At 37.9% G+C, this 14,233-nt stretch overlaps 1 protein-coding gene across 1 annotated transcript in view; it reads right to left on the reverse strand.

The window, feature by feature from the left end:
* Positions 1-394: 394 nt before the first annotated feature.
* The window catches only part of kibra (WW and C2 domain containing protein kibra), a 99,242-nt gene continuing 85,403 nt past the window's right edge, over positions 395-14,233 (reverse strand). The window contains exons 5-13 of the mRNA XM_017901195.1: positions 8,649-8,757; positions 7,425-7,584; positions 5,203-6,729; positions 4,201-4,287; positions 3,695-3,884; positions 2,451-2,912; positions 1,895-2,110; positions 1,331-1,809; positions 395-1,086 (exon numbers count right to left, since the gene is read on the reverse strand). Of these exons, the coding sequence (XP_017756684.1) occupies positions 624-1,086; positions 1,331-1,809; positions 1,895-2,110; positions 2,451-2,912; positions 3,695-3,884; positions 4,201-4,287; positions 5,203-6,729; positions 7,425-7,584; positions 8,649-8,757 (3,693 nt within the window). The 3' untranslated portion in view covers positions 395-623. The remainder of the gene's footprint in view (positions 1,087-1,330; positions 1,810-1,894; positions 2,111-2,450; positions 2,913-3,694; positions 3,885-4,200; positions 4,288-5,202; positions 6,730-7,424; positions 7,585-8,648; positions 8,758-14,233) is intronic.

The following is a 14,233-nucleotide window of genomic DNA, read 5'->3' on the forward strand; positions in this document are numbered from 1 at the left end:
TCTTTCCCTTTACTCTCTTTTTCTTTGTTTATTACATTTTCAATATTGCAGTCCAGCTGCTCGGTGGGGCCACGTGTTTCTAAAAAGGATATGCAAGGGGAAGCGAGCAAAGCGATATAACGTAAAATAATAAACCGGGATGCAAGAGAGGAACCCGATGGAATCGATTGAAATTAAATAATTCTCACATAAAATCTCATTTAAATAATTTACGGTTTTCGTATGTACAGAGCGCTTGTTTTGCGCATTTTTCTCTATCGCTTCGAAAGTCTTCCTAAAAATTTCTTTTACGGTATCGCGTCATCGCGTCGATAACCAATAATTAAAAAAAAAAAAAAAAAAAAAAAAAAAAAAAAAACAATATCAGCAACACTTCATTTAGTTTCTTGTACTAGTTACACTAGCATCACTATGTGTGGCTTTCAAATGTACTTCGGTAAACGTTCTTCATCTAAATTTTCTTCAATCTTCGTGCATGGCACCTGGAATTCGAAAAAAGTGGAGAAATAATATTCCTTTGTTGTTCTTTTCAATCCTTTGTTTCCATTTAAAGGTCACTGGACTGGTACGCATTAATTATCCACCCATTCAGACGATTTGTCCATTGGTAAAAATAATGAGTGTTACACTTCAACGCCGAGAACTCTGTCGACGACATATTCGTACCTTCTTGGTTCTTCACCGTCGTTTTCTTCGGTTGATTTTAGGTTTTCACCTTGACCGTTTTCTTGACAATGCGCGTTCGTCTCGGCAGGCCGACCTTTCGCGTTCACAGATTTATTTGTACTGTTTGCCGGAACGTCCTCGGTCACATTTGTGACCGCAGTCGTGTTATTGGTCGCGGCACCATCAGTCCTCATTGCGGACGTATTTCCGCTAGGAACACTATTTGACCGTGTGGTCAAATTCGAAACACCTTGAGCACCAAGCTTACTAACCATGTATTCAGTGGTAACTGGTTCCGAGGCGTGTCTCCTGTGCTGGATGGCTGATGGTGATGGTGACGATGAGTTCTCACACAATGAATCTTCAGGTGGAAGTACAGGAACATTGAGATTAACGCGTGTGAAGAAAGCCATTTTTTCTCTGAAATACGAAATTAATGTGAAGTTAAAGCATTTGCGACGAAAAAAATTTATTTTATATCATTGATATTGTACATTTCTTTTTATCGTAAAAATTACTGGTAATATGATAATAATAGAGTAATAAACAAAATTGATACAAACAAAAATGAATGTATACGATGTAAATATTAAAAATTTTTATAATTTAAGAAATATTTAAGCATGTATATTATAATTAAATGGATAAATAGTGTTGTACATACTTGAACGAAATAATATCAGGTTTCCCTTTGCCAGCTTTTGTTTTTCGTAATTTATAGATTTCTTTCGAAGTTTTCTTTAACATTTTTTCTACTCTTTTATCCTCAGCACTCTTGCCGTTTTTTCCACTTTCGGCTTGTGCCATCAGGTTCTGAAATTTGTGGTCCTCCAGCAACCACGTTGCAAAATCGGTATCCCCCTTTTCTCGCGCTTGTTCTAACCTTTGTTTCAATTCGCGTAATCTACTTAGCTCGTCTTGAAGATTGTTTAATCTAGCATGTTGTGCTTGAAGATCTAATTCAAGATCTAGCGAGGTTCTAGCAGTAGGTGGTAAATTAGTGGACTTTTTCGAGGCGGTTTTACAGCTGAGTGCAGACAAAGGTCTTCGCCATCGAAGAGACCGTCTTTCTACTGAATTTCGTTGAAAAGGTCCACCTCTGCGGTAAAGTGGCATACTACTATCACTATCGCTTCGATTCAACTGTAAAAAGAAAGCACGAAATTAATAAATATAACAAACTTAATAAAATTTAAGATAATATTTTAAAAAGGAAAATAACGCTTACCCGACAAATATAGTGATTTTTACTAACTGCAGCACTAGGTGAGAAAGTTTGACTCCTTTTGATTACAATAGAATTTTTATCGTCGTGCATAACGCTAGAAGTAACACCGGCTGCCGAAAGTTTCCTCTGTTTTCCTTGTTCTGGGATAAAAACACACTCTGTATTGGTTTCTTTATCTTGAGTCTGCCTTGCTTCCTCATTTAATTCTTCATCCTCCTATAATTGTTTATAAAAAAAAGCATGTATAAGAAAAATATATCAATTAAATACATTTACTTGACATATTTTCTATAGAAAGTTGAAAACAGGTCATGAAATGGGAATTATGTGAAACTAGAATTTAATTAAAAACTGGTCTAGAGAATGGATTTTGAAAACAGTATATGTGTCGCAAAATTTTGATCGAGTAAAGATGTGTTTTTAATAACCTCTGTTCGGTTAAATACAAAGTTTAAAATACAGAAATGTTAAAAAACAAAAATATTACAGAGTTTCTCATCTAACAGCGATTATTCAGTGAAAATTGAAGTTAAAAATAATTCGAAGTAGTATTTACCTCGTGTTCTAACACATCTTCCAGAACATTATCTTCCATCGTAAATTCCACAATAATTCCTTCTTCGTCACTGTCCTCACTTCCGCTTTCACTGCCACCGTTCTCATCCTCTTCTTCCGGACTTCCCAAGCAATTGGCTAACTCTTCCAGCCTTAACGAAATTGCTGTCTGGAGCTCATCGCATCCTTGATTTCTTGTTAAAGTCGATGTCTGAGAACTAATAATAGTGCTCTCGTCACTGCTTTCTTCTTTTGTATTCTGTCCACCGCGATACACCGATAAGTCTGATTCCTGTTTGTCGTGTTTAGCTTGTCTTGCAACGCTGGTAGAGATGCTATTGCTGTTGCTAGTGCTAGTGCTTGGGCTGTCGGATGGTTGCATGAAGCGAAAGGAGAGTATGTTGTACCATTTCACGCTTGGCGATTCTGGACTAAAGTCTGCAAGGGACACTTGGGCAGATCCCTAAAATAAATGAAATGAAGTTCAAATACAAATCAGAAATACGGTGAGTGTGATGCATTTATAGTAAATAATGTACTTTGTATTATTTTATATTATATCATTAATTTCCATAATGCTTAATATTTCTAAACTTCTAACAAAGTTTTAAAGTTATTTTTACATTATTTAAGATTAATATGGGTTTAATATAAGTGCAACAAAGTGATTAATAAAAATAATTTGTAATAAATAAGTAAAAAGGTAATTCTTTAAATTGTGATGAAAATAAAAAATAGCATTGAATTATACATATTTATTACATAAAAGAAAGTTATGAAATTGAATTGTAAAACTGAATAAAATCTAATTAAAAACACAATTTAATACTGCTTTCTAGATTATTTTTATAATAGATATAAGCATTAAATGAATATATTATCCCACAATTCTATTATCCGAACAAAGCAATTCAATTTAGAGTTTCTATTATACTTCTTTCAATGTAATTAAACATAATAAAAAAATTAACATACTAAAAAATATATATGAAATCTTTTCAAATTTATACAAAGCATACTAAATTAAGGAAAATGAATATATAAACTATTAGTAACTTTAATGAATCCAATACTATATCTTACTTATTACACTGCATTTTAAATATTTAAAAATAATTGTATTGTTAATAAATTAGTAAGTGATCAAGTCATTATCTGATCTGTGTATTCAAATATTTTTAATATTTTATTGCCATTTCGATCTTCAAAGGGGAGGAACAAACAAGAGACAAAAAACACACGTACCAAGCACTCCTCAGACTCGCTGCTCGTACACCAAACGTTGACTTGCAGTGTCTTCGTGTACAGTTTGTTGAGTGGTACTGCAATCGGGAATGTTTCGCCGAAGGTTGGTTTGCGCAGATCCACAACAGGTTTCGTACAACACATATGATTAACGGGCGGTTGCATCGGAAGCAATGCAGCCTTTATATATCTAAACGTAAACAGAAAAAACAACTGTGACTTTTTATCATCTTTAATTTTCATCCTAATAATTTTAAATGCTGCAGACATTTATATCTTGTGTAAACTTATCACAGAAGATATTTCTTCTGATTTAAGTATTGTATATTTATTTTATGTAATTATTTTTTATTATTAATATATGATAACAAATATAATATGTTATTTTAAAACTAACAAAAATTAATTTATAACAGAAATGTTATATTTACCATCTATTTTTTAATCCATTAAAGAAATTTCAACTTATGAATAATAATAAATTATGCATTAACATAAATACTCACACTTGAGCGTTGTTAGGAATAAAAAGGGCAGCCAAATTTCTGGCACGTTCGATTCCAACATGGAGCAAACCATCACTTACAGAATATCTAAACAAATAAATTGTTTACATAAGTCTTTATGATTATAAAAGTATAGTTGGACAATAGTTTTACAGGGATCCATATGAGATGATACATAAGCAGATTCTAATTTGTTTGTGCGAAATAAATAAAAACCTTCTGCATAAATTCCTAAATAATATATCAATAATATAATATTATTATTAATATACCAAATAATAATATTTTACTACAAAATCAAATATACTTGTTATTAATATTTTTTCCAGTCATGTGATATTTCAATGATGCAGATAAAAGTAATAATTTTATAACATTTTTTTTCTAATTATAAGAAATGTTATTCATTAGATTATTCTTTGTATTTGAAGATATTCTAAAGTTTATTACTTCAAAACTATGGAATTATTGAAATATTCTGGTTAAAATTCTTTGTTACTTTGAAAGAAATATTTGTCATAAAAGTATAAAACTTTATGAACATTGTAGACCACAAAATATTTCACAACTGCAAAGTATGTGAAACAATTTTGTTTACCAAAATTATGTACAATTAAAAAAAATAGGCTCTTCATAGATGAATGATTATATTATATATAAAACAAATTATTGACTCTATCTAAATTTCTTGCTTAAATTGATCGTTGTAAAAAAAATGTAAAATAAATACTGGTTTGAAAGAATAACATTAACTCATTAATTGCACAAGAATTAAAGATGCAATTTAAATAGCTTCCTATTATTTTTATAGTCGATAAATGGTCTGCACAATTAAATGATTGAACTCACTCTCACTTAAGTTACCACTTCACTCACATGAATGAAATCACCAACTTATTACTAAAACACAGAACAAGCATTTAAACTCTTCATCTATTTGTCTCATATGCTTCCTTTATCAATTTCCAAAAAAGGGATCAGAATTACGAATGTAAAACAAACCTAAGTTTAATTTGCACCTGTGCCGTCTCCAGGCTCATCTCCCCAAGTGCCAGTGAGTTTACATCGCCGATTGCACCGGGAAGTTTCCTACGATTGGAGGCCTCGAATACTCCTGAATCACCCGCGACACTTTCGTCAGAAACTGCAGCTGAGACGGACCTAGTGTTCGTACCAGAACTGCTAGCTCTCGAACGAATACCAGTAGGAGGAGGTGTCTCGCTAATAGGTGAAAGAGGCGGTGGCTCCTGGGACGGGATTTGGTGCTGCATCACGCATACAGGCCTGCCAAGGCCGCTGCCTTGAGACATATTTCCAGATTGCAATTCAACAGGTGGATGTGGACCACCGACCAACTTCAAACGATCCTGGGAACCAGTGCACGATTGTTCGTGTGACGATGTTTGCTGTTGACTGAGCCTAAGTTCCGCCAAACGATCTTCCAATTGATTTCCATCTAAATGAGCATTGGACGAGGTTGTGGGTCTCTGATGCTGCCGTCTCTGCATTTCCACATGTTCATACGCGGGTGGTGGACCCATTGGGGCGTTTTCATAAAGCGGCGAAACGGGTGGACTGACACTAGACAAACTCGATCTCGGTGACAAACTTGGTTGCGATCGACCAGGCGAGGGCGTACTGACAAGATTGTTTTGTTCCGAACCTCTGAGCAATCTCTCCACGCGTCTATGCAGATCGACCATGTCAACTGGTCGCTCTTGCTGCGAGCTAACAGGACCCAGACACTGGGGACCACCATAAATATCGGTGAAACTCAGTCCAGAGCTCAGGGACCCCTTACTACTAGTCGTGCTAAGGCTTCCAAGGCTAGAACTGCTGCTCACTGAGAGTGTGCTCGCGCTGAGAGTTTTCAGCTGACCCTCGAGCATCGCCATCGAACGTAGAGCGTCTCTTAGCTGTTGCAACAACAGTTGTTTCTCTTCGTGCAGTCGTACGCGGTCGGTAATCGTTTTATTCGACAACTCAAGTGCGTTGTTTAGATCCTGTTCGAGGCGGCGGATCTCGCTCTGAATCTTTTTCATGTCTTGTTGCGTTCTGGTGCGCGGTGTGATGCTCCTTAGCTCTCGCAGCAGCTGTTCCTTCTCCTGGAACAGCAGCAACTTGTCCTTATCGCTCTCCGTTTGACCAGGTGTCACTTTTTCTTCAAGGTCCGCAAGTTGCTGCTGAATATGCTGTATCCTCTTCCTCGCTTCGTCATACTGCAACCTCATTCGCGCCATTTCGGCCAGACGGGTGCCGATTGGGACCAATTCGCCTGACAGATCTGTTTGAGACGCAGTACTAAGCTTTTCCTGAGGTAAGCTGAGCGTGCTGGCCTCGGGACTACCTTCGCAGAGTTGCAGTCTCGTCAGCTCGTCCTTTAGTTGAGCCAGAGACTGCATCAATTCAGCTTTCTCCTTTTCGCCCGAACTCAGCGACTTTTGAATATTTCGAAGCTCCGTCATGATCGCCTGAGCCTCCGTGATGTTGTAACAACCGCCATGGTGTCCGCTCAACTTTTGCTCGACGCTGTATCAAAAATAAAACCAAAATTAAAAAATTTATAAATTTTTAAACATTTTTCCAACTCGATGGACAATTTATTGATAGCGGAAAATTTCTTTTGTTACATTGTGATGGTGGACATAGAAAACACTTGGCCTAATTATAACGTTACTATAAATATTGTATCACGATTATTGTAATATGACAAATTTTATATCTTTTAATTTTACAGAAAATAACAAAATGGCGTTCAAGATAATTCTATTCAGTTAGAACGAGAATTACTTTTTCAAATAGAAATTATCGAAAGTGAAATTCCTTGGTATTTTAAAAAAATTATTCTAAAAATGATTAACAAAATTGATTCTAAAAAATTATTTTTGATTGAAAAAATTTACCGAAGTGCTTATTCAGAAATAATATTTAGCGGTTATACGGATCTATAACGCAAAATACGAATTCACGATGCAAAAAGGAAATTCAAAAATTTAGTCTTACCAAGAAAATCGTGCAACAAATAAATCACGGGCTCGTCCGCGCGGTCATAACCAACAAAGAGATTTATAACTGACCCGTATATCGATCTTTAGTATCGATCTCATTATAGCGCCATTGAACGCTTGAAATTCGTCCATTTATTCCATCACACTCACAAAAGACATATTCTTCCTATTCAGTTGCCTCTCGAGGATGAATCTCGGAGCAGGACAATGGCATACCTTGCGAGAGTGTCCACTCCTCGCTGCGTACAGTTCATTTCAGCTCGGATTTGTTCGAGCTCTCGTTTCAGCCGGGAAACTCGACTCCTAGCGAGCGCGACATCGGATTTCAAGAGATCCGGATCGTACTTGGTACTCAATGAACTTGAACTGGAGCACACTGTAGGCAAGAAGGATCGATCGTTAATTCATTCGTAAGGCTCGTTATACGCTAATTAATATAGTATAATAATAATAATACGCATAATAATCGTATAAAAAAAGAAGAAATAATAGCAATAATATATGACAATAACAATAATAATAATAATATAGTGATACAATAAAATAACAGCAATAGTAGAAATTCTACTACTACTAATAATGTAATAATAACAATAATAATAATAATAATATAATAATAATAACATAATAGTATTAATATAATAAGGATACAATATAATAATAATGATAATAAAAGAATAATATAATATGACATTATTGAAGCAATAAAATACTTAACTAATATTCGAAAGCATATGTGGAAAGAAAAGAAAATTAACCATGGACAAACATCGTAGAATACAGTAACTATTTTTGAATTTTATCAATTTCTTCTCAAATCCTATAAACGGACGGAGACATCACACGCGACTTACTTTAGTTCCAACTCGACGATTTATGACATAAAAAGTATTCTTTTTCCTCGAGTTCAATGTAAAATCGAATAGAAATTTCATTCGAAACTTACCAAATCGCTTAAAAGCATAACGTAATTGTGTATAATAATATATAAACAACGGACAAAACTATGGTTTTATTCTATATCAAACTGCATGCTCGAACCACGTGCATAAAACAAACATAAAACGATACCGTGTTCGGTAACACCACATGCATGCTTAAAAATTTTGTCACAAGTAAGGCCAATTTTATGTGTCTTTGCGAATTGTTCTCAGTTACATCACGCTTTTTACAATATCGCCACTTGTATTTCATTCTCCATATAAGAATCGTATACACGTTAATATTTTTCTACAGCCGATTAAAAGTATCGAAAAATTAATAAAACGTGCGATATTTGTCAATGATCGATAATATAATCGATTACTCCGCGAAGGATTGTTTAACGCGCCATAAGCTCCATGTAAATCATTGCTTTCCACGCTAGACCACACTTCGAGGGATACTCGCATGCTAAAAAATTCCAGAAAATAAATACCGCTAATATTAAGGTGTACTCACAACTTGTGCGCGAAGCGCCGAGCGTCGTTAAAGCGTTGTTGAGGTGATTGTACTCATCCTGGGCCAGACATAGCCTCTGTTGCTTCACATCGTAGATCTCCTTCTTCGCCTGTAACACGATTGCAAACGACGTTCGTTAAAATCGATTTTCGTTACTCGTCCGAATGAAAGATAAGAGGGCGATTGCTTTTAAAATATTTCTATTGTCAAGTTGTACCACTAAAATAGTCATTAATTGTTCGATACTGGAATGTAAACGAGGTAAAATGTCTAAAGTATATTACATAACCTAGATTTGTGATTATTAAGATCGACTTTATATTACTTTAGTTATCACTGTGTATATAGTGGTTTAGTATTGAAGAGAATAAAAGAGAATTTTGGTAAATTGTTCACACTACTGTGTATAGGAATAATAATAATGATGATAAAAATATCTGTTATAATAATAAAAATATATTACAATTAGAGATCATTAATTTAAATATTAAAAATTTTTGTAAGGAATTTTTTTAAATTTTTTTGCCACCATATATAAATAATAATAACAGAAAGTCGATTTAACTATCAGATGCTGTAACAAAAATGAAGTGAATCGTAGCTATAACCCAAAATACTAATAGGAAATTACTAAACAAAAATTATAATTCAAATTTATAAATCAAAATATTGATAAATTATTCTTTAAGAATTATGTATTAAATATTTTCCATTAAATATCCGTTCATCATCAATCCACTTTTATTATCCTTATTCGTGTATAGTACATCTAGATATACGTTACATGCCGCTAGTTTCTGTATGGGACACTTCGATTCTCGATACTTTGACTGAAAGATGCAACAAATTCCATTACCAACACTACAGAACGTGTAAAATCAATGACAACAACCGAATACCCAACAAATATTTCATTCGTCACAGCCGATGAAAATTATGAAATAAATGGAAATGTTCGTGTGCACGTATGTACGGCACTGAAGCAATGCTTATCAAAAAGTATTCTGCGGTCGGAAGTGACGTTGAATTCGAAATAGTCGTTTCGCGTTTTCACCTCGATCACGCGCGGTCGAGAGATTCAATAGAAGCCACGCAAACGCTTAGCCACCGGCATTCTTTCGATTTTCAGTCAAGGAAGTAATATTATACACATGATTTACGCGGTGCCTACGAGTGCCGGACGATCCTGCACTTCGGATTCTTCCATGGTTGGATGTCGTGGAACGACGTGGGAATAAAAAAAACGTACGAGAAGTAGCGAGAAACATTTGGAATTCACGGCTTTGGAATGCAACGTTTCCTATTCTGTTCCGTTCTCATGCCGCGTTTCCATGGAATTTCGCACTTTTGTTGGTCTATGCCCGTGGCAGTTCAGTACGTACGTCTCATAACCCCGTTCCGTTTGTCAAATCCACTCCCCGACGACACGTAAATATAGGAACGAGTGAACAGATCGAAGAATTTTTACCATCGATATCATCGACGAATCAGCGCGACTGTTTGGTTATGACACGTGACCGCGGAAAGAAATACGAAAAGATACACGATTGGAAGTAATACGAGACATTAGACAGGTTATGAAAACACTGATCAATCGGGTATACAGAACGCGGAATTTCACTTCGACAGATTCCAAATGACTCGAGTAACGTACAAGGCACGCGAGAATCCTGGAAGAGCCCTTACGTATTCACAGTAATAGTATGCGGTGGCGTCGGTGTCATCACGTCTGTAGCACTGCTCCCAGTAAAACCTCTGTATCTGCTCGTCGTTCTCGTAATCGTTGTGATAGCACATTCTCATTCGATATTGGGACACGACGTTCTCGTAAATTTGCTCCTGCTGATAAGGCTGTTTGCACGAACGCTGCTGCTCGGAATATTGTTGGCGTTGCTGTTGTTGCAGTCGCTGATGATGCGCCTGCTGATGGTAATTGTTCACGTAGGTGCGGTACTGGTGCGCCGGTACGAGTACACAGAGCGTGTACTGACGGTCCATGCCGGGTACACAGTAGACTAGGCACGGTTCCTCTTCTTCCTCTTCTTCGTCTTCCTCGTCTTCTTCTTCGTCGTCGTGGTCGTCGTGATCGTTGTCGTCTCTTTCTTTCTTCTTCTATATACTTCTTCCTTCCCTTCTTCGCCGCCTTTACCTTCCTCGTCTTCGTCTTCTTATTCTTCTCTCCTTCTCTTTCTCCTTCTTCTTCTTCTATCCCGTCGGGCGTCTATCTCCTCTTCTCTTCACCTCATCTTCGCGAAGGCCTCCTCGAGACTGGCCGGTTTACGGGGCCCGAAATTCCGATCCCCACCTCTGTGGGTCTCAATTTTTAAGGGATCCCACCTTTTTTCCTCCTTTTTGCCTTCTCTTCCTTCGCTTCTTGCACCACCCGGTCGATTCTCTCCTTCCCTTCTCGTTTCCATCCTGCTTTTACCTACCACCCTTCCCCCTTCCATCGTATCCAACATCCTTCCTTTTTGCTCTTCTATTTCTCTCCTTCTCTCTCTCCCTTCTTCCGTTTAATCCTTCGATCTCTGCCTCTTTCTCGCTCCAGCACGCATACACGCGGACTGCCTCTCTCGATCTCCGTATAGGCGTTCCTCCTCTCCTCTCCTTTCGTCTGTTCCTTCCATAGTCTTTCATTTATCTCGCTTCAACCACAGTGGCCTCAAGCGGCTCTTTCTTACCCGGTGTAAAAAGGCGGGCCTCGTCCTGAGGCTCGGCAGGACCGTCGCAATCGAGCCCTTGCGCCCCCTACTCCAGCTGCTTTTCCTATCCTCCCTCTCTCTTGCTTTCTTGCTCTACTAAACTCTCCGACTCTTTCTCTTGTTCTCCACCTTCTCCCACTAGGCTCCCTCCTTTCAGATACTATGCATTTCATGCGGTATTCGTTCCTAGTGAATCTAATTGATACTAGAGAACGTACGCACACGTGCCGCGTTCGCTCGTGCACTATGAATATTTACGATATCGCGTGTCGAAATTTTGCTGCTTCCCTCCGCCATCGCGTATGTGTATACACAAGCGTATTTAATCGTATCCCCCAGTTCGATCGACTGAAATTCCATCGTCGAGATTCTTTCGTCTATCGGAATTTCCTTGACCCAGATTTTTCGCCGATCGAGATATTCACCAGGGTAGACAAACAGTGATCGACGTTCGAAGAACCGTTAATTTTTTTCCCACGCGCGCGCGCGCGCGCTACTAGCTTCTCGGAATAGCCGAACGTTGAAACATCGACGAGGTCACATCTCGGATTTCACCATAGCATTTGTCATCGAGCCTACCCCCGTAGGGCGTACATTTTTCTCAGCGATGCGGAATGTCGTGGTGGCATGCAAGAGCCCGATATGCAGGGCGCCGCGGGGCGAGTGCACGATCCTGTCGCTGGCGGAGCCCAGCCTGTAAGGGACGACAGCAGGGACGGAGTAGGGGCTCCGTGAAGCGGGAGAAGAGGGGCAGGAGGGCCTGACGAGGTCACGGTACGACCCTGCTGATGAGTCGCGCATTATGCCTCGTCCTTGTTGGAATTTCTGGGGCCACTACTGGCCCATCAGCCGTGTCTCTGATCATCTAAGAACAGGCCCGGTAGACCTTGGTATATGTCCCCTCTCCGTCAGAAGGCCCGTTCTGTGGCAGTAGTGATGGGACCAAATCCCCTTCCTTTGCACACTTTATTGATTTTTTCGCCGGTATCGTCGATCGATAAACCACGTCCGTTATTTCTTTTCCTAATACAAATTCGGCTCGACATCCTACTCGATCATATCCACGCCTTAACAATTTCTAAACGATCATTCGAGTCGTTCGAAAATAGCTTCAGTTTTTTCTCACGTGGTTCTTAACGGCACGGTGATTTAAATACCTCTATGAAATTAAGTCCCCATATACGGGGATTGCGTAAGAAAGGTATTAGACGTGGCTATCTAATCGCTAGCGTTAGAAAGTTTACGCTGCGCGTAACATTTCTATATCCAAATTCACAGAACTGGTTAGTACAAAGATGTTTTTCTTTCTTTCGAACGCGACGTGATTTTATATAAAATTCGCTGGCCGCGAGAGGTCTCCACGAGCGAGGAGAATATATCGAAAGGACGAATTGCTCGGAAATTACAAGTATCGGATCGATTCCATCACTACGCACCGGAGAATTTCGCCCCACCAGACGGGCTTTGCCTCCGTACTACCTCACCACCCCAAAACCGCCGAAGGATTCACGGGGCTCGGGCCCCGCGCGCATATTTCTCGGTCCACACTATTATTGTCGGAGGCTCCGCAGATGCTATCGAGTACGAGCCGGTTCGCTCGCCTCGCGGAAAGAGCCTCTTATTTTTCCCCTCCACCTCCTCCCCCTCCACCTTCGCCCGTTCTCCACCTCCACAGGCGAAGCTCTTCTTACCTCGATCCTGCATCTCCCTACGTATCTATTATTCCTTTTTCTCTCTCGAAAGATCTCGAGTCGCTTCCTCCTCCTCCTCCCGTGGCCACATCCCGAAATCTCTTCCGCTTTAGCTGGCTTTTTACGCCACGCACCGCTGGACATGTCCGTCGCGACGCGGGAATCTTTCGTTCCGAACGAATTCCGGTTAGAGACGTTCTGAGTCGATTGGAATGTCTGTCCTGACGTGTGTTACGTATTGGGGTATTACGGAGCGACGGTACTGCGCTCTGTGAACGCCATTTGTCATTTCACGAGGAGAGGTCACCGGCCAGTGTTGGGGTTGTACACACGTGCTTCGCTTTTTGCTTCTCTTTTATTTTTTTATTTTTTGACTGCTAGCAGGGTAATCGTAGTTGTTTTTTCTATTGTAAAAGGCAGTTGCTCGAGAAGGAAGACTTTTTGATGCGTGATTTGGTAACATCAGTTTCACTGTTTGTATTTATTGCTTAAAATGCTTCTAGGTACTTGAAGTATTTATGCGTGACGGAAGTATAGTAGAATGATATAATGTACGCTGATTACTGCAAAATGGCAAAGGCGATTTATTTAAAAGCGTTCGAATATCTTCATTGCTCGGGTGTTCAAATATATTTAAATTTTTTAATTTCATACTTTGAAAATAAAATTGATATTTTGGCAGGGAATAAATACTTGCAGCTTTTTTGTATTAAACGGAAGATTTAAAACTTTAATTGAAAAAATAAGAAAAATGCCAAATTTAAATTTAGACAAATTATACACAAAATTAGAGAAGATAGAAAATAATGTATAAGTGTTTAACAAATTTTTGGAAGCAAGAAAATTTAAAAAATGTAATAATTTTTATATGTACTTGTATATATAGAGTCATATAATAAATCCATTTTGTAAAATAAATTATGGAGAGTATGTTTAGAATTTTGTATATTTAAAAATACTGTACTTATTGTTGTTATATTCAGTAAATATTATTTTCATAATAAAATTACTAAATGGAAATTATTGTATCTTTTCTTTATCAAGAACTTATCAAGAATTATAAACAAACAAATTCTCACATGAAATTATTATTATTGTTTAATTATGATTATTAGATTTTTTAAATAAATTAGTTCATGTACGTGCTACCCTCCGTAATATTCAGTAATATTAAAAATTATTATATTACAAT

The sequence above is a fragment of the Eufriesea mexicana genome, unplaced genomic scaffold, assembly GCF_001483705.2.
Source record: "Eufriesea mexicana isolate 0111107269 unplaced genomic scaffold, ASM148370v2 scaffold1532, whole genome shotgun sequence".
Classification (NCBI taxonomy): Eukaryota; Metazoa; Arthropoda; class Insecta; order Hymenoptera; family Apidae; genus Eufriesea; species Eufriesea mexicana.